This window comes from Natator depressus, chromosome 4, assembly GCF_965152275.1.
Source record: "Natator depressus isolate rNatDep1 chromosome 4, rNatDep2.hap1, whole genome shotgun sequence".
NCBI classification, from domain to species: Eukaryota; Metazoa; Chordata; order Testudines; family Cheloniidae; genus Natator; species Natator depressus.
In genome coordinates this window covers 205,578-229,930 of record NC_134237.1, presented here as the reverse complement: position 1 = coordinate 229,930, position 24,353 = coordinate 205,578, and the positions used below count along the sequence as shown (strand labels likewise).

At 58.5% G+C, this 24,353-nt stretch overlaps 1 protein-coding gene across 12 annotated transcripts in view; it reads right to left on the bottom strand.

The window, feature by feature from the left end:
• Positions 1 to 24,353, bottom strand: part of LOC141986089 (uncharacterized) — a 222,138-nt gene that overhangs the window by 72,234 nt on the left and 125,551 nt on the right. Inside the window, exons 1-5 of one of the 12 annotated variants that reach the window (XM_074950247.1) lie at positions 8,525 to 8,996; positions 8,391 to 8,450; positions 7,441 to 7,510; positions 6,973 to 7,108; positions 6,193 to 6,674 (exon numbers count right to left, since the gene is read on the bottom strand). The exons of 3 other annotated variants lie outside the window; for them this stretch is intronic. In XM_074950247.1, coding sequence (XP_074806348.1) covers positions 6,974 to 7,108; positions 7,441 to 7,510; positions 8,391 to 8,450; positions 8,525 to 8,550 — 291 coding nt within the window. In that variant the 5' untranslated portion in view covers positions 8,551 to 8,996 and the 3' untranslated portion in view covers positions 6,193 to 6,674; position 6,973. Of the gene's footprint in view, positions 1 to 6,192; positions 6,675 to 6,972; positions 7,109 to 7,347; positions 7,781 to 8,390; positions 8,451 to 8,524; positions 9,003 to 24,353 lie in introns of those variants that run through there. 8 more of the 12 variants (XR_012639120.1, XR_012639118.1, XR_012639119.1 and 5 more) reach the window with 8 other exon arrangements.

Here is a 24,353-nt window from a genome sequence, read left to right as displayed (position 1 = left end):
GACAGTGTCAAAAGCTTTGCTAAAGTCAAGAAACAATACATCCACGGCTTTCCCTTCATCCACAGAATCAGTAATCTCATCAAAGAAGGCGATTAGATTAGTCAGGCACTGCCACAGCAGGCCACCAAGGGGAGGTCACTGCTCCAATTAGTAGTGCCTCAACTGGCCAACAGGGGGCACTACCTCAGATGTGGGAGTGCGGGGAGAGAAGAGGAACTCAAAGGCCACTGCCTCACTTAGCCACCAGCAGTCACCACCCAAATAGGGGATGTCATAAAAATAAAGGGAAGGGTAACCCCCTTTAAAATCCCTCCTGGCCAGAGGAAAAATCCTCTCACCTTTAAAGGGTTAAGAAGCTAAAGGTAACCTCGCTGGCACCTGACCAAAATGACCAATGAGGAGACAAGAGACTTTCAAAAGCTGGGAGGAGGGAGAGAAACAAAGGGTCTGTGTCTGTCTGTATGCTGCTTTTGCCGGGGATAGACCAGGAATGGAGTCTTAGAACTTTTAGTAAGTAATCTAGCTAGGTATGTGTTAGATTCTGATTTCTTTAAATGGCTGAGAGAAGAACTGTGCTGAATAGAATGACTATTCCTGTCCGTGTGTCTGTTTTGTAACTTAAGGTTTTGCCTAGAGGGATTCTCTCTGTTTTGAATCTAATCACCCTGTAAGGTATCTACCATCCTGATTTTACAGAGGTGATTCCTTTACTTCTATTAAAAGTCTTCTTGTAAGAAAACTGAATGCTTTTTCATTGTTCTAAGATCCAAGTGTTTGGGTCTGTGGTCACCTATGCAAATTGGTGAGGATTTTTACCAAACTTTCCCCAGGAAGTGGGGTGCAAGGGTTGGGAGGATTTTGGGGGGAAAGATGTGTCCAAACTACGTTTCCCAGTAAACCCAGTTAAAGTCTGGTGGTGGCAGTGGAAATTCCAAGGGCAAAGGGTAAAATTAATTTGTACCCTGGGGAAGTTTTAACCTATGCTAGTAAAAGTAAGCTTAGGAGGTTTTCATGCCGGTCCCCACATCTGTACCCTAGAGTTCAGAGTGGGGAAGGAACCTTGACGGGGAGACAAACACACACACACAGGGCACTGCCCCAATTGGGGGATATATAGAGGGTATTGCCCCACGTAGATGCCAGGGATTAGTGCCTGCCATAGCTGGCCACAGAGGGGGTGGGGGGCTACACACAGGGAACTGCCCCACTTGGCCACCAGTGCACATCCCTAGTCGGGGAGTGATGCACACCAGGAACAGGGCTCACTGCCACAAGGGGGTTGGAAGATACCCAGGGTACTACCTAACACAGCCACCCAGGCACCCTGCCACCTTGGGGGAGGTGAAGAACACACTTAGAGCACTGACTCATCTGGCTACCAGTGGTGCCTGGCCAGCAGGGGTCACTATCACAGTGCTGGGGGGAGATACACATAGGGCACTATCCCACCTGGCCAGCAGTTGTCAGTGCCCCAACAGGAGCGATATTCACCATGCACTGCCTCACCTGGGCACCAGGGGGCCCTGCACCCTGACACCGACCCACACATATCCCCGGTGAGCAGGCGTGTGCCTGTGTGTTACTCTGCACTTTAAGGAATGAGGCAAAGGCTAATTTTATTTAAATTTCTGATGAAGAAAGCTCTGAGTTACAACCCTCACCTTGCTGAGCACCTGCCCATAACCCAGGGTCCCCGATGACAGCAGAGACCCCAGAACACAGAGACCCAAAGGGGAAGCAGCTTTTAGGGGAAGCAATGACAGACTCTGGGGAGGGGTTCTGGGGAAGCAGAGAAAGACCAACTAACTGAAGAGGGGAAAATCATAATCTATCAGGGAAAAGAACTGATTCCGCGAGGACATCACACCAACTCCAGCCAGGCTGGGAGACCAGCAATTCGGGGCTGGAGCAGCTCCAGCTAGAGGCTGGGCGGAGGCAGGTGACCTCAGTCTCTCTGCCAAGCAGGCTGCTTTGGTGCAAGGAGGGACAAGGAGCCCCTCCAGCCAGGGTCTTGCTGCCCAAGGAGGGGGAGATCTGGGGCATTCTTTGGAGGAGCTGGTTCAGCAGCCGTGAGCCCGCTGGCTTGTCCAGGCCTGAGCTCTCCAGCAGCACCCTGTGCACAGATGTAAGCACGGGATGGAGGCACCAGTGTAGCGCTACAGGGCCTGACTCTGCTGAGTGCTGCCTGCAAGAGACGGGGCAGAGTCCAGGGCAGATGGGGGCAGGAGATGACAGGGCCAGCACCCATGAGCTGAACCCATCACACCTCTGGCCCATGGTCACCACCCATCCCTGCAGCTCTCCACCTGTCCCGCTGTCCATCCAACCCTAAAGCCCCCCATCCGCCCCCATTGTATGCAACATACAGCCCTTCACCCATCTGCCTCACACACTCATCTACCTCCTCATGCATCCTGCCGGCCCTCTGGGTGTCCGTGCAGTGCCCAGCACAAGGAGGTGTGGAAAGGGCCCGATTAACCTTCTGTGAGCCCGGCACCAAACATATATGTGGGGCCCCATGGCCTACAGACCCCTATGCCCAGCACTCCCTTTCACAGCCCCCCCACACACAACTGCCCAGCACCCCATATTCCTGAGGGAATTCAGCACCAAACAATTTAAAATTCTGTGCACTATTTTAAAATTCTGCAAATGTTATTTGTCAATAAATGAATGTGGAAGCTCCCGCCTGGCAGTGGGGAGCAGAGGCCACTGGCTGCGTGGAGGTGGGAGATCACCCTGCAGCCTTCCCCCTCCCCTCCCGGGATAGGGACTCGGCCGTGAGGCTGCACCCGACCCTGACACAGCGGAAGGGATAAACCTGCCCCAGAAACACTCTTGGCCACTGCCCCTGCGCCAGGTGTGGGCAGACAGGCTCAGCCTGGCAGGATCCAAGTGTGGAGGGGCTCAGTGTGAGGGGATCCCGGTGGGGTAAGAGGGTTCTGTGTGGAGCAGTCGGGCTGAGGTGGCTCACTGCGGGATCTGGATGCACAGGGGCTTGTTGGGGGGCTCCAGGTGCAGGCGCAGTGGGTCTCTGCAGAGGGCTCCAAGTGAAGGTGGTTGGGGCTCAGCAGGAGGTGTGTTGGTGTGGGGAGCTCAGCGCAGGACGGGTCCGGGTGCAGGGGAGGTAGGGCTCATTGGAGTGCGGGTCCAAGTGCAGCAGGCTGGGGCTCTGTGGGGTGGGTGTCTGGGTGGCTTATCAGGGTGGTCCAGCTGCAGGGGAGGTGGGGGCTTGTCAGGGTGAGGGTTTGATGGGCCTGCTTAATGGGGAGCCTCAGCTGCTGCCAAGGGGATGCTGCATGCCGGGCCCCCGCTTCCCCCTGCCCCCACTTCCTCTATCCCCTTCTCTTCCCCACCCCGTGCTCCTTCCCTATTGCCCCAGCCCTCCTCATCCCACCCCCTTCCTTCCCTATGGCTTATTTCCCCCCACTCCCCCCACCCCGCCCCAGCACACGCACTCACTGCTGTACAGAGAACAGGATGGCTCCTCCCAGCCCGCAGACGGGGAGCCCGACAGGCACTAGGACCCAAAAGGCAGTGTCCACCTGCAAAGTCAGCAGAACTGAGAGCTGGGGGTGTGTCAAGGTTCCTCCCCCACTCTGAACTCTAGGGTACAGATGTGGGGACCTGCATGAAAACCTCCTAAGCTTACTTTCACCAGCTTAGGTTAAAACTTCCCCAAGGTACAAATTAATTTTATCCTTTGACCCTGGATCTCCACTGCCACCACCAAACTTTAACTGGGTTTACTGCGAAACGTAGTTTGGACACGGCTTTCCCCCCAAAATCCTCCCAACCCTTCCACCCCACTTCCTGGGGAAGCTTTGGTAAAAATCCTCACCAATTTGCATAAGTGACCACAGACCCAAACCTTTGGATCTGAGAACAATGAAAAAGCAGTCAGTTTTCTTACAAGAAGACTTTTAATAGAAATAAAGGAATCACCTCTGTAAAATCAGGATGGTAGATACCTTACAGGGTAATCAGATTGAAAACATAGAGAATCCCTCTAGGCAAAACCTTAAGTTACAAAAAAGACACACAGACAGGAATAGCCATTCTATTCAGCACAGTTCTTTTCTCAGCCATTTAAAGAAATCAGAATCTAACACATACCTAGCTAGATTACTTACTAAAAGTTCTAAGACTCCATTCCTGTTCTGTCTCCAGCAAAAGCATCACACAGACAGACACAGACCCTTTGTTTTTCTCCCTCCTCCCAACTTTTGAAAGTCTCTTGTCTCCTCATTGGTCATTTTGGTCAGGTGCCAGCGAGGTTACCTTTAGCTTCTTAACCCTTTACAGGTGAGAGGATTTTTCCTCTGGCCAGGAGGGATTTTAAAGGGGTTTACCCTTCCCTTTATTTTTATGACAGAGTGGCACTCTTTCCAACAGAGCTCCTACAGCCAATCAATCAGCACAACACTAACACCTTCCAGGCCAGATTTTAGCAGAGAGCCTCTAAGCATCACTGCAGGGAGCTTCCCCCCAGCAGCCCTGAACAGAATGTCCCTGCCAGCCTCCAGCTCAGGGTTGAGCCTTCACTTCCTCCCATGCAGCTCTCAGAGAAAAAGCTCCTTCGGTTCCCCGAAGGGGAAAATCCACAAACAAACCTTTCCTTTGCTCTCACGCTTCTAGGGGCCCAGGACAGCCAGGTATCCATCCCAGCCCATGCAGGGGTAGGAGTTCCTGCTGATCCCTGTTGACAAACACTGACCTTGCGCTGCCCTGGGGGGGCTGGGGGAGCTGCCCCATTTTCCACACATACGTCCTGTTTCTGGGAAGGAAGAACTACGGCCCTAGTGATAACTCCCTGCTGCACCGTGCTCTGCACAATGCCAGAGCCTCACCGGGCCGGAGCCTCCTTTGTCAGCCACCTGCGAGAGGAGCAGGCTCGCTTCCACAAGACTTGGGGAGTTCGGAGAGACAGGGCAGAGGATGAAGTCTAGAGACACCAGTGGGAGCCCCATGCCCTGAGCTAAGAGAGCTAGTGCCCGATAAAAGAGCCTTCGCCGTAGAGCTTCCACCACCCGCGGCGGAGAGGAGCCAGCAGTGGCGGGGGGGGAGGGAGGAGGGGGAAAGGGGGAGGAGAGGAGCCCCGCGCCTGGCCAGCTGAGAGGAGCGAGCAGTGGACGGGGGGAGGGGAGACGAGCCAGCTGGCAGGGGGACCTGAGGGCACATGGCAAGTGGAAGGGGCTGGGCCACAGCCCCTTCGAAGCAGGGGCAGTGCCAGGTTAACAAGACCACCAGTGGCTCCATGGAGCCGGGCACATGCTCAGAAGGGGCCCTGGCCTGCTCCGCATGCACTGCACCCCGAGACCCCACTGGTCCCCACCCCCGCCCACCATTTACTCCTCTCAGCCTGCTCCGTGGACGGCCAAGGGCTCCTCTCCACCCCGTGGCCCCCCTGCCAGCTTCTTTCTGTCCCCTGGCAGGACCCCAGTGCACCTCCAGCTGCAGGCCTGTTGGGCCCCACCTGTCTCCCCGGAGCTGAGCTGCCTGGGACTGATGCAGAAGCCTGGCCAGTCTCGGCTGGTTGGGGGAGGGCAGTGCGGGGGGAGGGGCTTGGCTGGGCCCCTCCAGGCAACGGGTCCTGATGGAGCCCGGCAGGGGCAGGCCCTGGACTGGCTGATTGCACCACTTCCGAGGGGCCAGAGCGATTCCCCGCCCCAGGTCCAGCTCTGGCGGTTCAGCCCGGCTGACACACTCACCTCCCAGCAGGGCCAGTGAGTGGGGCCAGGAGGCAGGGCTTGGGGGAGTGGGTCACTAGAGGGCCTGGAGCCAGGAGATGCTGGGCTGTGAGGGGGCAGGGAACGTGTGTGTTGGGGCACTAGGGAGTGGGGGTTCTGTTGGGGGTGCTGGACAGTTGTGGTGTTGTGCTGGGCGCTGTGCATATTTCACAGGGTCTGGGGCGGGAGGGGCGTGCTGGGCATTGCGGGTCTGGGGGGGCTTTGGCCATAGGGAATTGGAGGGGGGATGTTCAAGTGTTGGGCAGGGGGGCTGTGTGGCACAGCATGGGCCCACCCCTGAGGGGAAGGGGCACGCTGGCAGCACAGGGCTGGGTGGGCCATTGTGCATCTGGCAACTGCTGGTTCGTAAATAGTGCCCTCGTTCTGGGTGGAGCGGGGCTGCCCCTGCCATGCCATATTGCCCCTGACTCACCCCTAGCTCTGAGGACAGACCCGACCCCCCCCCCCGCGCCATGCTCCATTGCCCCCATGGGGCGCCCACAAATATGTTGGCACCGGGCCCACCAAAGGTTAATCAGAAACCCAGTACTGGGCATGGACCCTGAGCGAGGCTTTTGGGTGATGTAGTAATGGAACTAGAGAGTGATTAGGGGGGGTCTTGGCATCTCTAATCCCAGCCCCACTTCTCCTGTGCCCAAAGTCGCCCAAAGAGAGCGAGCCACCCCTCTCCGTCTCAGACCCCACAGCCCAAAAGGCATGACTGGCCACTCACGCTGTGACCCAGTTACACCAATGAAGTCTCCCCAGACTCTCTAAGAAGATAGGGAGTGGGAGGAGTAACCCCCGTAGCCTGGCAGGCAGTACGCATCCTTCCCAGTAGGGCAGAGACCATGGCCATAGGCAGACAGACCCAGCCGAGCCCAGAGGAGACTGGGAGGGGGAGCAGAGGAAGAGGATGCAGGCAACTGAACATGATAGGTGTTCCTGAAAGGAGAGAGAGAGTTTGAGTGTGAGTTGGCCAACACAGTAGAGAAGACAGAGAGAGAGAGAGAAACCTAGGAGGAAGGAAAGAAACTCAGAACAGGGAGTCACCCTCAGGGATCCAACCTTCTGCTAGGGAGCACACCCCACTCCTGGCCAGAGAGATGATCAGCCCCCGCAAATGGCAACATCATCTCCCTTGAAGCCACAGCTAGTCAGGAAACCCACACCAGCTAACGGGAAGTCCCTGCTTGGAGCCAGGGGGGCTGTGACCAGAGCCCTCCCCAAACCAGACACTTACCTCACTGACAGCGACAGCTGCTTCGCTCCCAGCTGGACGGGTCTTGCCTGGCATCAACAGGATTCACGCTCTCACTGCTCTCGCTCACTTTCCATCTCACCTCGGGGCTGGATTCCATCCTCATGACTTCTTTCCCCTTGGTATTAAACACAACACAAGAGGGAAAGGAAAAGCAGTGGTGGCGAGGCTCCTCTTCTCGCTCCTCCCACACCCCAGGGCTCTGGCTTCAACCCTCCTCCCATTATGCCATCACAGATACATTAGAAATCCCCCCTCTGCACCTGCACCCAAAGGAGTCACTCTGCACAGGAGACGATTGTCTCTTCCCCTGCCCTTAATACCACGCGCAGCTCACGGCCTCTGAAGAAAACTAACCTGGGAAGAGCTGAGGAAGAGAGTGCCCTCACCGCTGACTCACACCCAGTGCTGGGAAAGGCAGAAAGCTCAGGACTGTTCATCTCTGCTTACCGGGATGTCCAGCCTGCTCAGCTCCACTTCTTCCAGCTTCTCCTCTGCCTGGGACTCCTGGGCGACCCATCTGCAAGCGCAGGAAATAACCGACGAGCGAGGCAGCCCTGCCCACAGCTCTACTGGTGCGCGAGAGCTAGGCCTCCCTCCGTCTCCCACATGCTCTAGAGCAGCCCAACGCGATGAAAAGAGACAGAGCCAACGGGCTGCGTGGCCAGTCACCCCACCTCCCCCATTGTCGTCTCCAGGACCCGCTATGATTCTCTTCCCTCCTGCTAGATGCTGCAGGCTCTCGAGACCAAGCCTGTGGGGATCAATGCGCACTTCTCCTGCCCATGGCCTGCAGTAGGAGGCACGACCAAGAGAGAGAGAAGGTGCGTTGTCCAACACAGAAGACAAGACAGAGAGAGAGGGGGAATAGGAGAAATTAAAGTCACTCAGCACCTGGAGTCACCCTCCTGGATCCAACCTCCTGCTGGGCTTCGACACACCCCTCCCACCAAAAGAGATGAGCAGTCCCCAAACCAAGCACTCCTCTCACAGACAGAAACAGCTGCTCCACTCCCAGCTGAACAGGTCTTGCCTGGCATTAACAGTGCTTGCGCTCTCGCTCGCTTTCCATCTCTCCACCAGGACAGACTCTGTCCCCGCCCCCCTCACCCTCCAACATACACACACACACTTACACACTTCTTTTCCCTTGGTGCCAAACACAAGGCAAGAAGGAAAAACAAAAGTTATTGTCACACTCTGCCATGATGGCGAGGCTCTGTTCTTGCATCTCCCACACCCCAGGGCTCTACCCTGAACCCCCTTCCCATGATGTTCTGGGAGCTACAATTAGAAGCACCCCAGTGCACCTGCACCCAAAATCGTCACTCTGCACAGGAGACTCTTGTCCCTTCCACTGCTCTGAACCCCGCAGAGCCCTGGGCCCAGCTAGGATGCACCTTATTATTCTTGAGTACTGGGGCGCTTGTCCTCTCCTTCCTATCCCTCTTGGACTCCATCTGTGAGAGAGGACAGGGAAGTGTTACAGACACAGACACCCTCCCCCAGCTCTCTTTGCGCCCTGGGCTCACACCTGGTTGTCTCCCCAATCCCTGGCATTGTCCAGCATGTCTCCCTCCACAGAGTCACCTGGCCTCATCTTAGACGCCATCTTCATATCGCTCTTCTCCTTCCCAGAGCTCCTGCTCTGCTCCTCAGACCCGTCTGTCCTCAGCTCTGCAGGCAGAGGGGAAGGGGCACCGTGGGATCACACACGCCCCATTGCAGACACCCCGTCGCATCCACAGGGCTCCCAAACGGTGTCACCTTCGGCCAAAAACCACACCCCACCCTGAGGGAGCAAAGAGTCTTTGTGAGCCCAGCACACACCAGACAGGAAAAGATTCACACCCACACCCAGCCCAGCCACATTGGGAGCTTGCCCCCCCTTCCCGGCCACAGGGCTCATGGATGGAGAAGTTTGGGGGGCTGTGGGGGCCCCTGAAGGACTAGCTCAGCGTGTGAATGAGTGACCAGGATATCTGTGGGGGGCGGACTGTGGGGTTGAGGAGTCCAGGGGGACCCAAGGGAAGGGAATGGGGGATTCGAGGTAGAGGAGGGAAGGGTTACCAAGGTGCACTGTGGGAATAGGGGATTCAGAGACCCCAGAGGGGCGGGTGGGGGCGTGTTTGAGGGCCCCACGGTGGCTGGAAAGGGGAACCCGGCAGGTTGGGGGGTAGCCGAGACGGGCGATGAGGAACCTGGCACGCTGGGGGTGGATGAGGGGAGGGGGGCCGGGAAAGGGGGGCCAGCAGTGGGGAAAGGGGGGGAGTCCGTGGGGCGGGGTGCTGAGGACGGGGGAGGAGCGGGGGGCGGCAGCACATTTCGGGGGACGCTGGGGGCCGAGGGATGAGGAAAAGGGTTGGGGTGACCTGGGGGGAGTTTGGGGGGCGGGGTCTGAGGGATCCCCGGATGGAGGGCGGGGCTGGGGGGGCCCGCGGGGGGCTGGAGGGGTGTCGGGGCAATGGCTGGGGGGGGGCTGTGGGAGGCGTTGGGGGGCTGAGGGAGCGCGCGGGGGGGGGGGTCGGGGGCGCAGACTCGGGCCGGGGGCGGGGCCGGGCTGCTTGTGGCGCGGGCGACACGCGGCTGAGGACGGGGGAGGGACCCGCTCCGCCCACGTGACCCTCCGCCCGCCCCTTGGGGGCCTCTGACCTTCTCCTCATGGCGTCCTGAGAGCCGCCCTCACTTCCTGTGGCCGCGACTTCCGCTCTGAGCAGGGAGGTCTGACGCCGGGAGCCCGGGCAGACCGTGGCCGGCCCCGCCCCCCTTCCTGCCCCGGCCGCAGCCGGTGTCTGACCCCCAGTGGGGGGGCTGGGGGCGCTCCGAGGCCCCGCCCCCGGTGGCTCCCCCTCGCCGTCCCTGGGGCAGGGGTTTGGGGGGCGAGGGGGCGCCGGGAGGGGATTGGGGTTGTGGGGCGCCGGCTCTGGGTGCTCTGGGGCGGCAGCACCGGGGGAAGAAGAGGGGTGCTCAGCACCCACCAGGGCGACCAGCCATCAGGGGACCGAGGGAGCCCAGCTCGCCCAGGGCGGGTGGGGGCAGGGCAGTTTCGGGGGGGGGGGAGCCCCGACCCCAGCAGGAGATGCGGCGCTGAAGCCCCGACGCCCCCCTGTGCAGAGCTGGCCTGAGCCCCCTCTCCCGTTCCCCCCTGTGCGTTCCCCCTGTGTGGGGCTGGCCTGAGCCCCCTCTCCCGTTCCCCCCTGTGCGTTCCCCCTGTGCGGGGCTGGCCTGAGCCCCCTCTCCCGTTCCCCCCTGTGCGTTCCCCCTGTGCGGGGCTGGCTCTCACTCTCAGGCCCTGGAGAAATTCAGCCCCAATCTACCCACCTTGGTGTCTCCGTTTCCCCCTCGTCACACAGCCGTGACTGGACTGTGCCGAGGAGGCAGGGTCAGTATTAGCCCCAGGCGGGATCGAGGGTACACGGAGGTGAAGTGACTTTCCCAAGGCTAAGCAGGGAGTCTGTGGCAGAGCAGAGACCCAAACCCAGCCCCCCGAGCCCCCAGGGCTGTGACTGAACCACTGGGCGACCTTCCTACCCGGAGCCTCCTCTGCGCTTTGAGTGTGTGGGTGGGCCAGGCCCTAGACGGAGCCACCAGGCGGGGGCATGGGGAAAGGCACATGGGTGGGAAGCAAGAAGGGGAAACATCAGGAAGGGGAGCAAAAACTTGGAGAAGAAAGAAGAGAGGGGCAGGGGGAGGAGAAAGACTCCCCATGGCTTGTCCCTCGCAGCTGCCACCTTCCCACAGCCATCACTGGCCCACAGCTGCCAAAGAGGCCCCAGGCAGGTACAAAGTGGAGCGAACCTCAGGTCTTTCCACGGGGCTGTTAGTAAAGACACCTGGAGCTGAGTGTAATCATTTTAAAACCCTGTAACTGCTGATCATGTCCTTACCTAGTTCGTTACTATTTTAATGATGGCATTTAGAACCCAATAACAATAATCAGTAGAATATGAAAAGTGCATAAATAGGCTGAAAATTGGCAGTTGGGGGGAGGCAGGAAGGGGGCAGGAAGGAGTGAGTGGGAGACCCCCCAGGGGAGGGGAACCAGGGGGAGGGGCAGAAAGGGGTGGGGTGAGTTGGGGCTGGGGCCTTGGGGGAGAGGGCGGAGCCGGGATGGGGCACCCACTGGCAAAACCAAAGGCAACATCTATGCTACACACCAACACTGGACTGGGTGAGGCGTCTGGAGCCATCCTGCACTGGGTACGTGGGAGGCTTGTAGGATCAGACCCTAAAATAGCTTTGGAGGGAAATTCTAACCCCCCCTTCCCGTCCCGACCTGTCACTGGGAGGTGCTGGCACTGACCCAGGCCGCCGAGCACCACAGACAGAGGAGACCAATTTTATCCACAAAAAGAAAAGGAGTCCTTGTGGCACCTTAGAGACTAACCCATTTATTTGAGCAGAAGCTTTCGTGAGCTACAGCTCACTTCATCGGATGCATAAAGTGGAAAATGCAGTGAGGATGTGTGTAGCTAGTGCGCCAAGAGCAGCAGCGTGGCCGTGGCGGCTCGGCCGGTGGCTGGGGCTAGTCGCCTGAGCATGAACCCAGCCGACGCCATGAGACGGCCCCGGGTCACTAGCCTAACCCCCCACACGGCCCACAGCCCCCGCTGTCCCAGCCCTGAGCTCCCCCCTCGCCGCTCTGCCGGTGCCCCTCACTCCCGACCCGCAGCCCCCGCTGTCCCAGCCCTGAGCTCCCCCCTCGCCGCTCTGCCGGTGCCCCTCACTCCCAACCCGCAGCCCCCGCTGTCCCAGCCCTGAGCTCCCCCCTCGCCCCTCTGCCGGTGCCCCTCACTCCCGATCCGCAGCCCCCGCTGTCCCCGCCCTGAGCTCCCCACTCGCCGCTCTGCCGGTGCCCCTCACTCCCGACCCGCAGCCCCCGCTATCCCAGCCCTGAGCTCCCCCCTCGCCGCTCTGCCGGTGCCCCTCACTCCCGACCCGCAGCCCCCGCTGTCCCAGCCCTGAGCTCCCCACTCGCCCCTCTGCTGGTGCCCCTCACTCCCGACCCACATGACCTGCTATCTCAGCCCTGGGCTCCCCCCACACCTCTGCAGTCTATATGTTTTATGGAAATATGCTTATAAGTGTGAATATGATGTAACTGGATTGTGCTTTATGCACAAAAGTCTCTGGTAAGGTCTCATTACAAGGCTTATCATCTCCTGAGTGTGGTCATCCTATCTGTATCATTCTTGTACACGCGTCATTCTTGTGTCTGAGGCTAGAAATATGAAGTATGACTCTGAAGTCCTCTTGTAATTATGGACAGTGTGGGCCGTTGATGATGGTTTGGAAGCTCGATGGCTCCCACTGACTGGGACAATGGGTTGTCAATGGCTCTGTTCACCTGGTGCGGGCTAGCCCCGGAAGAATGGAGACAAGGGGGCTCACAGGACATGGGACATGTCCGGAAGTCGCGGCCACAGGAATTGAGGGCTGCTCTCAGGACGCCATGAGGAGAAGGTCAGAGGCCCCCACGGGGCGGGCGGAGGGTGAGGTGGGCGGAGCGGGTCCCTCTCCCGTCCTCAGCCACGTGTCACCCGCGCCACAAGCAGCCCGGCCCCGCCCCTGCCCTGCCCCAGTCCGAATCTGCGCCCCCTGATCCCTCCCCCACCCATGCACTCCCTCAGCCCCCCCCAACACCTCCCATAGTCCCCCCCACACCCTCCTCAGCCATTGGCCCCCGACATCCTCTCCAGCCCCCCCAGGGGCCCCTCCATCCCCCCATCCGCCCCAGCCCCGCCCTCCATCTGGGGGATTCCTCAGACCCCACTCCCCAAACTCCCCCCTAGTTCACCCCAACCCTTTTCCTCATCCCTCGGCCCCCAGCGTCCCCCGAAATGTGCTGCTGCCCCCAGCTCCTCCCCCGTCCTCAGCACCCTGCCCCACGGACTCCCACCACTTTCCCCTTTGCTGGCCCCACTTTCCCGTCACCCCCTACCCCAGTCCATCCCCAATGTGCCAGGTTCCTCATCGCCCGTCTCGGCTACCCCCCAACCTGCCGGGTTCCCCTTTTCAGCCACCGTGGAGCTCTCAAACACGCCCCCAACCCGTCCCCTCTGGGGTCTCTAAATCCCCTATTCCCACAGTGCACCTTGGTAACCCTTCCCTCCTCTACCTCGAATCCCCCTATTCCCTTCCCTTGGGACCCCCTGGACACCTCAACGCCACAGTCCGCCCCCCACATATATCCTGGTCACTCATTGACACGCTGAGCTAGTCCTTCAGGGGCCCCCACAGCCCACCAAACTTCTCCATCCATGAGCCGCGTGGCCCTGTGGCCGGGAAGGGGGGGGCAAGCTCCCAATGTGGCTGGGCTGGGTGTGGGTGTGAATCTTTTCCTGTCTGGTGTGTGCTGGGCTCACAAAGACTCTTTGCTCGCTCAGGGTGGGGTGTGGTTTTTGGCCGAAGGTGACACCGTTTGGGAGCCCTGTGGATGCGATGTGGTGTCTGCAATGGGGCGTGGGAAGGAGAAGAGCGATATGAAGATGGCGTCTAAGACGAGGCCAGGTGAGTTCTGTGGAGGGAGACATGCTGGACAATGCCAAGGATTGGGGAGACAACCAGGTGTGAGCCCAGGGTGCAGAGAGCTGGGGAAGGGTGTCTGTGTCTGTAACACTTCCCTGTCCTCTCTCACAGATGGAGTCCAAGAGAGGTAGGAAGGAGAGGACGAGCGCCCCAGTACTCAAGAATAATAAGGTGTATCCTAGCTGGTCCCGGGGCTCTGTGGGGTTAAGACCAGTGGAAGGGACAAGAGTCTCCTGTGCAGAGTGACGATTTTGGGTGCAGGTGCACTGGGGTGCTTCTAATTGTAGCTCCCAGAACATCATGGGAAGAGGGTTCAGGGTAGAGCCCTGGGGTGTGGGAGATGCGAAAAGAAGAGCCCCACCATCACGGCAGTGTGTGACGATAACTTTTGTTTTTCCTTCTTGCGTTGTGTTTGGCACCAAGGGAAAAGAAGTGTCTGTGTGTGTGTCTTGATGCCAGGCAAGACCTGTCCAGCTCACCCTGTCTCTCTTTGTCATACCTCCTACTGCAGGCCATGGGCAGGAGAAGTGCGCATTGATCCCCACAGGCTTGGTCTCGAGAGCCTGCATCATCTAGCAGGAGGGAAGAGAATCATAGCGGGTCCTGGAGGCGACAGTGGGGGAGGTGGGGTGACTGGCCACGCAGCCCGTTGGCTCTGTCTCTTTTCATCGCGTGGGGCTGCTCCAGAGCATGTGGGAGACGGAGGGAGGCCGAGCTCTCGCGCACCAGTAGAGCTGTGGACAGGGCTGCCTCGCTCGTCGGTTATTTCCTGCGCTTGCAGATGACTCGCCCAGGAGCCCCAGGCAGAGGAGAAGCTGGAAGAAGTGGAGCTGAGCAGGCTGGACATCCCGGTAAGCAGAGATGAACAGTCCTGAGCTTTCTGCCTTTCCCAGCACTGGGTGTGAGTCAGCGGTGAGGGCACTCTCTTCCTCAGCTCTTCCCAGGTTAGTTTTCTTCAGAGGCCGTGAGCTGCGCGTGGTATTAAGGGCAGGGGAAGAGACAATCGTCTCCTGTGCAGAGTGACTCCTTTGGGTGCAGGTGCAGAGGGGGGATTTCTAATTGTATCTGTGATGGCATAATGGGAGGAGGGTTGAAGCCAGAGCCCTGGGGTATGGGAGGAGCGAGAAGAGGAGCCTCACCACCATTGCTTTTTCTTTCCCTCTTGTGTTGTGTTTAATACCAAGGGGAAAGAAGTCACGAGGACGGAGTCCAGCCCCGAGGTGAGATGGAAAGTGAGCGAGAGCAGTGAGAGCGTGAATCCTGTTGATGCCAGGCAAGACCTGTCCAGCTGGGAGCAAAGCAGCTGTCGCTGTGAGTGAGGTAAGTGTCTGGTTTGGGGAGGGCTCTGGTCACAGCCCCCCTGGCTCCAAGCAGGGACTTCCCGTTAGCTGGTGTGGGTTTCCTGCCTGGCTGTGCCTTCAAGGGAGATGATGTTGCCATTTGCGGGGGCTGATCATCTCTCTGGCCAGGAGTGGGGTGTGCTCCCCAGGAGAAGGTTGGATCCCTGAGGGTGACTCCCTGTTCTGAGTTTCTTTCCTTCCTCCTAGGTTTCTCTCTCTCTCTCTCTCTGTCTTCTCTCCTGTGTTGGCCAATTCACACTCAAACTCTCTCTCTCCTTTCAGGAACACCTATCATGTTCAGTTGCCTGCATCCTCTTCCTCTGCTCCCCCCTCCCGGTCTCCTCTGGGCCCGGCTGGGTTTGTCTGCCTATGGGCATGGTCTCTGCCCTACTGGGAAGGACGCGTACTGCCTGCCAGGCTACGGGGGTTGCTCCTCCCACTCCCTATCTTCTTAGAGAGTCTGGGGAGACTTCATTGGTGTAACTGGGTCACAGCGTGAGTGGCCAGTCGTGCCTTTTGGGCTGTGGGGTCTGAGACGGAGAGGGGTGGCTCGCTCTCTTTGGGCGACTTTGGGCACAGGAGAAGTGGGGCTGGGATTAGAGATGCCAAGAACCCCCCTAATCACTCTCTAGTTCCATTATTACATCACCCAAAAGCCTCGCTCAGGGTCCACGCGCAGTGCTGGGTTTCTGATTAACCTTTGGTGGGCCCGGTGCCAACATATTTGTGGGCGCCCCATGGGGCAATGGAGCATGGCGCGGGGGGGGGGGGGTCTGTCCTCAGAGCGAGGGGTCAGTCAGGGGCAATATGGCATGGCAGGGGCAGCCCCGCTCCACCCAGCACGAGGGCACTATTTACGAACCAGCAGTTGCCAGATGCACAATGGCCCACCCAGCCCTGTACTGCCAGCGTGCCCCTTCTCCTCGGGGGTGGGCCCATGCTGTGCCACAGAGCCCCCCTGCCCAACACTTGAACATCCCCTCTCCAATTCCCTATGGCCAAAGCCCCCCCAGACCCGCTGTGCCCAGCGCGCCCCCTCTCCAGACCCTGCAAAATATGCACAGCGCCCAGCACAACACCACAACTGTCCAGCACCCCCAACAGAACCCCCACTCCCTAGTGCCCCAACACACACGTTCCCTGCCCCCTCACAGCCCAGCATCCCCCGGCTCCAGGCCCTCTAGTGACCCACTCCCCCAAGCCCTGCCGCCTGGCCCCACTCACTGGCCCTGCTGGGAGGTGACTGTGTCAGCCGGGCTGAACCGCCAGAGCTGGACCTGGGGCGAGGAATCGCTCTGGCCCCTCGGAAGTGGTGGAATCAGCCAGTCCAGGGCCTGCTCCTGCCGGGCTCCATCAGGACCCATTGCCTGGAGGGGCCCAGCCAAGCCCCTCCCCCCGCACTGCCCTCCCCCAACCAGCCGAGACTGGCCAGGCTTCTGCATCAGTCCCAGGCAGCTCAGCTCCGGGGAGACAGGTGGGGCCCGACAGGCCTGCAGCTGGAGGTGCACTGGGGTCCTGCCAGGGGACAGAAAGAAGCTGGCAGGGGGGCCACGGGGTGGAGAGGAGCCCTTGGCCGTCCACGGAGCAGGCTGAGAGGAGTAAATGGTGGGCGGGGGTGGGGACCAGTGGGGTCTCGGGGTGCAGTGTATGTGGAGCAGGCCAGGGCCCCTTCTGAGCATGGGCCCGGCTCCATGGAGCCACTGGTGGTCTTGTTAACCTGGCACTGCCCATGCTTCGAAAGGGCCGTGGCCCAGGCCCTTTCACTTGCCATGTGCCCTCAGGTCCCCCTGCCCGCTGGCTCGTCTCCCCTCCCCCCGTCCACTGCTCGCTCCTCTCAGCTGGCCAGGCGCGGGGCTCCTCTCCTCCCCCTTCCCCCCTCCCCCCCCACCACTGCTGGCTCCTCTCCGCAGCGGGTGGTGGAAGCTCTACGGCGAAGGCTCTTTTATCGGGCACTAGCTCTCTTAGCTCAGGGCATGGGGCTCCCACTGGTGTCTCTAGACTTCGTCCTCTGCCCCGTCTCTCCGAACTCCCCAAGTCTAGTGGAAACGAGCCTGCTCTTCTCGCAGGTGGCGAGAGGCTCCGGTGAGGCTCTGGCATTGTGCAGAGCACGGTGCAGCAGGGAGTTATCACTAGGGCCGTAGTTCTTCCTTCCCAGAAACAGGACGTATGTGTGGAAAATGGGGCAGCTCCCCCAGCCCCCCCAGGGCAGCGCAAGGTCAGTGTTTGTCAACAGGGATCAGCAGGAACTCCTACCCCTGCATGGGCTGGGATGGATACCTGGCTGTCCTGGGCCCCTAGAAGCGTGAGAGCAAAGGAAAGGTTTGTTTGTGGATTTTCCCCTTCGGGGAACCGAAGGAGCTTTTTCTCTGAGAGCTGCATGGGAGGAAGTGAAGGCTCAACCCTGAGCTGGAGGCTGGCAGGGACATTCTGTTCAGGGCTGCTGGGGGGAAGCTCCCTGCAGTGATGCTTAGAGGCTCTCTGCTAAAATCTGGCCTGGAAGGTGTTAGTGTTGTGCTGATTGATTGGCTGTAGGAGCTCTGTTGGAAAGAGTGCCACTCTGTCATAAAAATAAAGGGAAGGGTAAACCCCTTTAAAATCCCTCCTGGCCAGAGGAAAAATCCTCTCACCTGTAAAGGGTTAAGAAGCTAAAGGTAACCTCGCTGGCACCTGACCAAAATGACCAATGAGGAGACAAGAGACTTTCAAAAGTTGGGAGGAGGGAGAAAAACAAAGGGTCTGTGTCTGTCTGTGTGATGCTTTTGCTGGAGACAGAACAGGAATGGAGTCTTAGAACTTTTAGTAAGTAATCTAGCTAGGTATGTGTTAGACTCTGATTTCTTTAAATGGCTGAGAAAAGAACTGTGCTGAATAGACTGACTATTCCTGTCTGTGTGTCTTTTTTGTAACTTAAGGTTTTGCCTAGAGGGATTCTCTATGTTTTGAATCTAATCACCCTGTAAGGTATCTACCATCCTGATTTTACAGAGGTGATTCCTTTATTTCTATTAAAAGTCTTCTTGTAAGAAAACTGACTGCTTTTTCATTGTTCTCAGATCCAAGGGTTTGGGTCTGTGGTCACCTATGCAAATTGGTGAGGATTTTTACCAAAGCTTCTCCAGGAAGTGGGGTGTAAGGGTTGGGAGGATTTTGGGGAGAAAGCCGTGTCCAAACTACGTTTCCCAGTAAACCCAGTTAGAGTTTGGTGGTGGCAGTGGAGATCCAGGGTCAAAGGATAAAATTAATTTGTACCTTGGGGAAGTTTTAACCTAAGCTGGTGAATGTAAGCTTAGGAGGTTTTCATGCAGGTCCCCACATCTGTACCCTAGAGTTCAGAGTGGGGGAGGAACCTTGACACACCCCCAGATCTCAGTTCTGCTGACTTTGCAGGTGGACGCTGCCTTTTGGATCCTAGTTCCTGTCGGGCTCCCCGTCTGCGTGCTGGGAGGAGCCATCCTGTTCTCTGTACAGCAGTGAATGCGTGTGCTGGGGCAGGGCGGGGTGGGGGGAGCGGGGGGGAAATAAGCCGTAGGGAAGGAAGGGGGTGGGATGAGGAGGACTGGGGCAATAGGGAAGGAGCACGGGGGGGGGAAGAGAAGCGGATAGAGGAAGCGGGGGCAGGGGGAAGTGGGGGCCCGGCATGCAGCATCCCCTTGGCTGTAGCTGAGGCTCCCCATTAAGCAGGCCCATCAAACCCTCACCCTGACAAGCCCCCACCTCCCCTGCACCTGGACCACCCTGATAAGCCACCTGGACACCCACCCCACAGAGCCCCAGCCTGCTGCACTTGGAACCGCACTCCAATGAGCCCTACCTCCCCTGCACCCGGACCCGTCCTGCGCTGAGCTCCCCACACCTACACACCTCCTGCTGAGCCCCGACCACCTTCACTTGGAGCCCTCTGCAGAGTCCCACTGCGCCTGCACCTGGAGCCCCCCAACAAGCCCCTGTGCATCCAGATCCCGCAGTGAGCCACCTCAGCCCGACTGCTCCACCCAGAACCCTCTTACCCCACCGGGATCCCCTCACACTGAGCCCCTCCACACTTCGATCCTGCCAGGCTGAGCCTGTCTGCCCACACCTGGCGCAGGGGCAGTGGCCAAGAGTGTTTCTGGGGCAGGTTTATCCCTTAGGCTGTGTCAGGGTCGGGTGCAGCCTCAGGGCCGAGTCCCTATCCCGGGAGGGGAGGGGGAAGGCTGCAGGGTGATCTCCCACCTCCACGCAGCCAGTGGCCTCTGCTCCCCACTGCCAGGCCGGAGCTTCCACATTCATTTATTGACAAATAACATTTGCAGAATTTTCAAATAGTGCACAGAATTTTTAATTGTTTGGTGCTGAATTTCCTCAGGAATATGGGGTGCTGGGCAGTTGTGGGGGGGGCTGTGAGAGGGGCACTGGGCAGTGGGGAGTGTTGGGCACAGGGATCTGTGAGCCAGATCTCTGGGTGAGGGGGCACTGGGCATGGGAGTTGCTGGGCATAAGAGGGTGGGGAGCAATGGGCAGGGGGGTGGTATGGCAGAGCACACTGGCAGCGCAGGGCTGGGTGGGCCAGTGTGTGTCTGGTGGCTGCGGGTTTGCAAAGAGTGCCACTGTGTGGGGCTGTGCAGACCGGAGCTGTGTCTCCCTCCCCCCACCTCCCTGTGCCTTACCCCTGGCCAGCCCCTGGCTCTGGTGGTCAACCCCCCCTTGTGCCATACCCTATTCCCCCATGGGGACCCACATATATGTTTGGTGCCGGGCTCACAGAAGGTTAATCGGGCCCTGTCCACACCTCCTTGTGCTGGGCACTGCACGGACACCCAGAGGGCCGGCAGGATGCATGAGGAGGTAGATGAGTGTGTGAGGCAGATGGGTGAAGGGCTGTATGTTGCATACAGTGGGGGCGGATGGGGGGCTTTAGGGTTGGATGGTCAGCGGGACAGGTGGAGAGCTGCAGGGACGGGTGGTGACGTCATGAGCCAGAGGTGTGATGGGTTCAGCTCATGGGTGCTGGCCCTGTCATCTCCTGCCCCCATCTGCCCTGGACTCTGCCCCGTCTCTTGCAGGCAGCACTCAGCAGACTCAGGCCCTGTAGCGTTACACTGGTGCCTCCATCCCGTGTGTACACCTGTGCACAGGGTGCTGCTGGAGAGCTCAGGCCTGGACAAGCCAGCGGGCTCACGGCTGCTGAACCAGCTCCTCCAAAGACTGCCCCAGATCTCCCCCTCCTTGGGCAGCAAGACCCTAGCTGGAGGGGCTCCTTGTCCCTCCTTGCACCCAAAGCAGCCTGCTCGGCAGAGAGACTGAGGTCACCTGCCTCTGCCCAGCTTCTGGCTGGAGCTGCTCCAGCCCCGAATTGCTGGTCTCCCAGCCTGGCTGGAATTGGTGTGATGTCCTCCCGGAGTCAGTTCTTTCTCCCTGATAGATTATGATTTTCCCCTCTGCAGTTAGTTGGTCTTTCCCTTCTTCCTCAGAGCCCCTCCCCAGAGTCTGTCATTGCTTCACCTAAAAGCTGCTTCCCCTTTGGGTCTCTGTGTTCTGGGGTCTCTGCTGTCATCGGGGACACTGTTCTGGCTATGGGCAGGTGCTCAGCAAGGTGAGGGTTGTAACTCAGAGCTTTCTTCATCAGAAATTTAAGTAAAATTAGCCTTTGCCTCATTCCTTAAAGTGCAGAGTAACACACAGGCACACGCCTGCTCGCCAGGGATATGTGTGGGTCGGTGTCAGGGTGCTGGGCCCCCTGGTGCCCAGGTGAGGCAGTGCATGGTGAATATCGCTCCTGTTGGGGCACTGACCGCTGCTGGCCAGGTGGGATAGTGCCCTATGTGTATCTCCCCCCAGCACTGTGATAGTGACCCCTGCTGGCCAGGCACGGGAGTGCCCTGTAGGTGCCTTCTTGTTGGAGCAGTGACTCCTGGTGGCCAGGTGCGGCAATGCCTGGCATGTATCCCCCCTCTCATTGCTGCAGCGACTTCTGGTGGTCGCTGAGGGCAACTGCCTATGTGACCCCACCACTACCATTGTGACCAGCCTGCAGAGTAAAGGTGTGGCCGAATTACCGCTGCCGCGGAAAGACGAGGGCTGCCCTGACGGCACCCGGAATGCCCCTTTCCCAGGGCCGCCGCAGCACCTGCTTGGAACGCTGGTGCCTGGAGCCGGCCCTGCTGTGCTGGAATTGGGGGGGAGTCGGGGGCAGCAAAGCAATGGCTCTTCCCCGGGGGCTGTCTGCAGGGGTTGGTCCCTTCCCACTTCCGGAGTCATCAGCCCTGTAGGAGCAGGCAAGCGGTGGGAGTTCCAACCTTCCCAGGTGCGGTGGGGCTCGGGCTTCAGGCTTCTGCCCTGGGATGGGGGGTGGGGGGGCTCAGGCAAGATCCATGGAACGTGGGCTGGGGGGGGGGAGAAGTCTGTAACTCATGCAGTTATCGATATATGTGTGACCTCAAATATTACTAATCTGCCCCCCTCACCAAAAAACCCCCCAAACCCAACCAACCATCTCCCCAACAGACTCTCCATCTGGAAAGCATTCATCCCTCACACTGATGAAAAGACTCACAGTAGAAAGAGGATCAGCTTTTAAAACAATCCTCCTGCAAGACAAAGAAACTCACATCTTTAGACTCAGAAAACACTCCCAAGAAACGTTAATAACATGTTGTCATGAAGAAATCAAAGGGACGGGGGACGGGGTCCGAGGCACCGGAAGTGGCTGCGGCAGCCCTCTCCCGGCTGCCCTCCCCCCTGGACCTGGGGCGACGGTCCGGTTCCGACACGGGGGAGCCGGAGTGGAGTGGGGGGTGGCTGTGGACAGAAGGCCGGGCCTGGCCTTTGGGGGCGGGGGAAGGGGTGTGCTCCATGCATAATTCTTGGGGGTGGGGCTGAAGGGACACCCCAGGGGTGTGTGATGAGGGAGGAACTGGGGGAGAGGAGACTGGCAGTTAAGGGGAGGCTGCAGTGAAGGGGAGTATGTGGTAGCAGTTGGGGGGCTGAGGCTATTTGCGGTGTGGGGATCGGGGAGCCTGACTAAGTGGGATGCGGAGGCTGTGGTGTGGGGGGTCACAGAATTGTCTGGTGGGCTTTGGGGGAGGACTCCATAGCTAGCGGGGCCCAGAGTGCCACGGCCAGGTTCTGGGGGGTCAAGGTCTGGGATCCAGTGGCTCCTGTGAGGTGCCCCAGGGCTATAGTGACTGGCAGGGGGCTGGGCAGCAGCACCAGGCTCCTTGAGGAGGGGCTGGGAATGAGGACACTGAAGGCTATGGTGGGGGAGGGGAGCCCGGACAGCACCATGGCCATTGCAAGGGAGGTTGGGGGGGGGCATTGGAGAGTCTGAGGGGGTTGTTGCTTAGGGAGATGCTGTGGGTGTGCGGTTGCCAAGAGGGACCCCCCCCTTCCACAGCCATTGCTGGGGAGCTTGTGGGTGACCACAGGGAGCAGGTTTGTGCTGAGGTGATCGGAGCCGGAAGGGGCTGGGGCTGTAGGGATTGGAGCAAGGCAGGTGGGGGCAGTGTGGTGGGGAGGGCACTGCAGCCATTGGGGGAGGAGGGACCTGGAGGGAGCTGGGTCCGTAGGGAGGGGGGTAAAGGGGTGCGGAGGTTGTAGCAAGTGTGGGCCAGGGGTTCCTTTGGTCAGTAGCGGGGACTGGGGGTGCGTGTGAGACTTGTGCCATCCCCACTGAGAAGCTGACAGGAGGGGACATATAGGAGAGGTAGGGAGGCAGAAGCATCTGCCCCAGGGGAGGTAGCAGAGAGTTTGGGTGGGGAGGGGGAGCAGCCTGGAGGTGAGGTTGGCTCTGGTGCAAAGTAGTGTGTTGGGAGGAAGAGAACGCACGTGTAAACACTGATTGAAATGACACAAGTGCCACTTTCTCCTGCAGCCAACCCTAGGGGCCGCAGTGACAAGAAAAGGATTTACAAGTAGGAAAGTGAGATTGAAAGGACAAAGCTTAGCAGGGGGATGCTGAGCGTAAGACCTGAAATGTATCCGTGTGGTTCCCAGGATCAAATCTCAAGAAATGGTCTTACAGTCGACAACCAAAGCGCACCCAGCTGAAGCTCTGGGCAGCCCTTCACAAGCGGTTCTAAAAAATACTTCAACAGAAACTCTAGACTGGAGCCTGCCCCTGATCAGAGCAGGAGCCCCAACGCACCTCTGCTCATTGACCCCCCCTCCCCCCAGCCCTTGCAGGACAATTTAACTGTCACAGCAGCAGCCGCCGCGTTGAGTTTGCTGTGGCCATAAGTTCAACTAAAGCAAAAATGTGTTTGGGAATCACGGGACTGGATGATAACGGCCTAGTGGCCTTAAAATCCCTGGCTGGTTTAATGCCTTGGACCCCTCTCAAAAGAAGCTGCTCACAGGGTAAGAGGCTCCTGTGACACTTGAAAACATGCAGCAGGTCTACTGCTGGAAGGGCAGGGCCAGAGGAGAGGCCCAGCAACCTGCCCCAGGATTTGGCATTTCCTCAGGATTATGGGACCTTCCCTGAACACTGTTAGATGCATTAATTGATTTTATTGGGGGAGGGGGGGACTGTTAGACAGTCATTTACAATTTTTCCCTTTATAGACTTAAGCAACCAAATAAAATATTGTAAACTGCAGAATTCTGTAGCTCTGGTCCCTGTTGATGCTGCCCCATTCTGTAGCCCTTGGTCCCATTTTACTCCTTTCTTGCTGTCTCCATTGGATTGGTCTGTAGGATGAGCTCATGGGCAATACAGAGCCAACTGGGCTTGCCGGAAGAAGAAGTGGAGCTCTGCAAGGTATCTGCAACCCTAGCTCCCCTCCCAGGGACTACAGCTGGCCAGGACAGCCCATTAACTGCATTGGAGGCTTGCTCCTCCTGCGTATTTCCTCTCCAGGTAGCTTTTCTTGCTAGCAGGGTACCAATGTCATACAATGAGTGACATCTGGTCTGTGCTGCCTCTGCCCTCATCATTCTGCCGCAGTGCTGTCAGTGCAATATTGTAACTGCTCACGCTGTGGCCACTGTGAAATTGCTGTGACTGCATGGGCAGACAGAGCAAAAATCCATTGGAGAACTGCTCATCGAGGCACTTCTTCAATTCAGGTAATTATGGATCTAAATCCCCATGACTGCTCTGAAAGTCTCAGCCTCCATATTGCCACCACGTGATTTTATCATGGGTCTCATGGTATTTGGGGTTTCCAAGAGCCCAGCTCCTGGCGTCCAATGGCTAGATGAGAACTTTGGCTTTCATTTAAGAAAAATAAAGTTAAGTTTCAAGCCCTAGTGGATGCAGAGAATTGAAAATGTGACCTCATTCCACCTGAAAGGCTCAGGAATCAAACGGCAAAGAGTGCCCCTTACATGAAGGGGGACCTTGGGGAAGAGCAGACCCCCAGGCCAGCATTAAAACACAAGACTATTTCTATAGAAGGCTCAGTGGGGTGAGGTGAATCAACTTTCTGGTCTAGACAGGTTCTCATGACATGCTCGGTAGCTTTCCTGCCTTTTGTCTCTTCTCACACAGCCCCGTTCTCTTCACCCCAAGCCCCA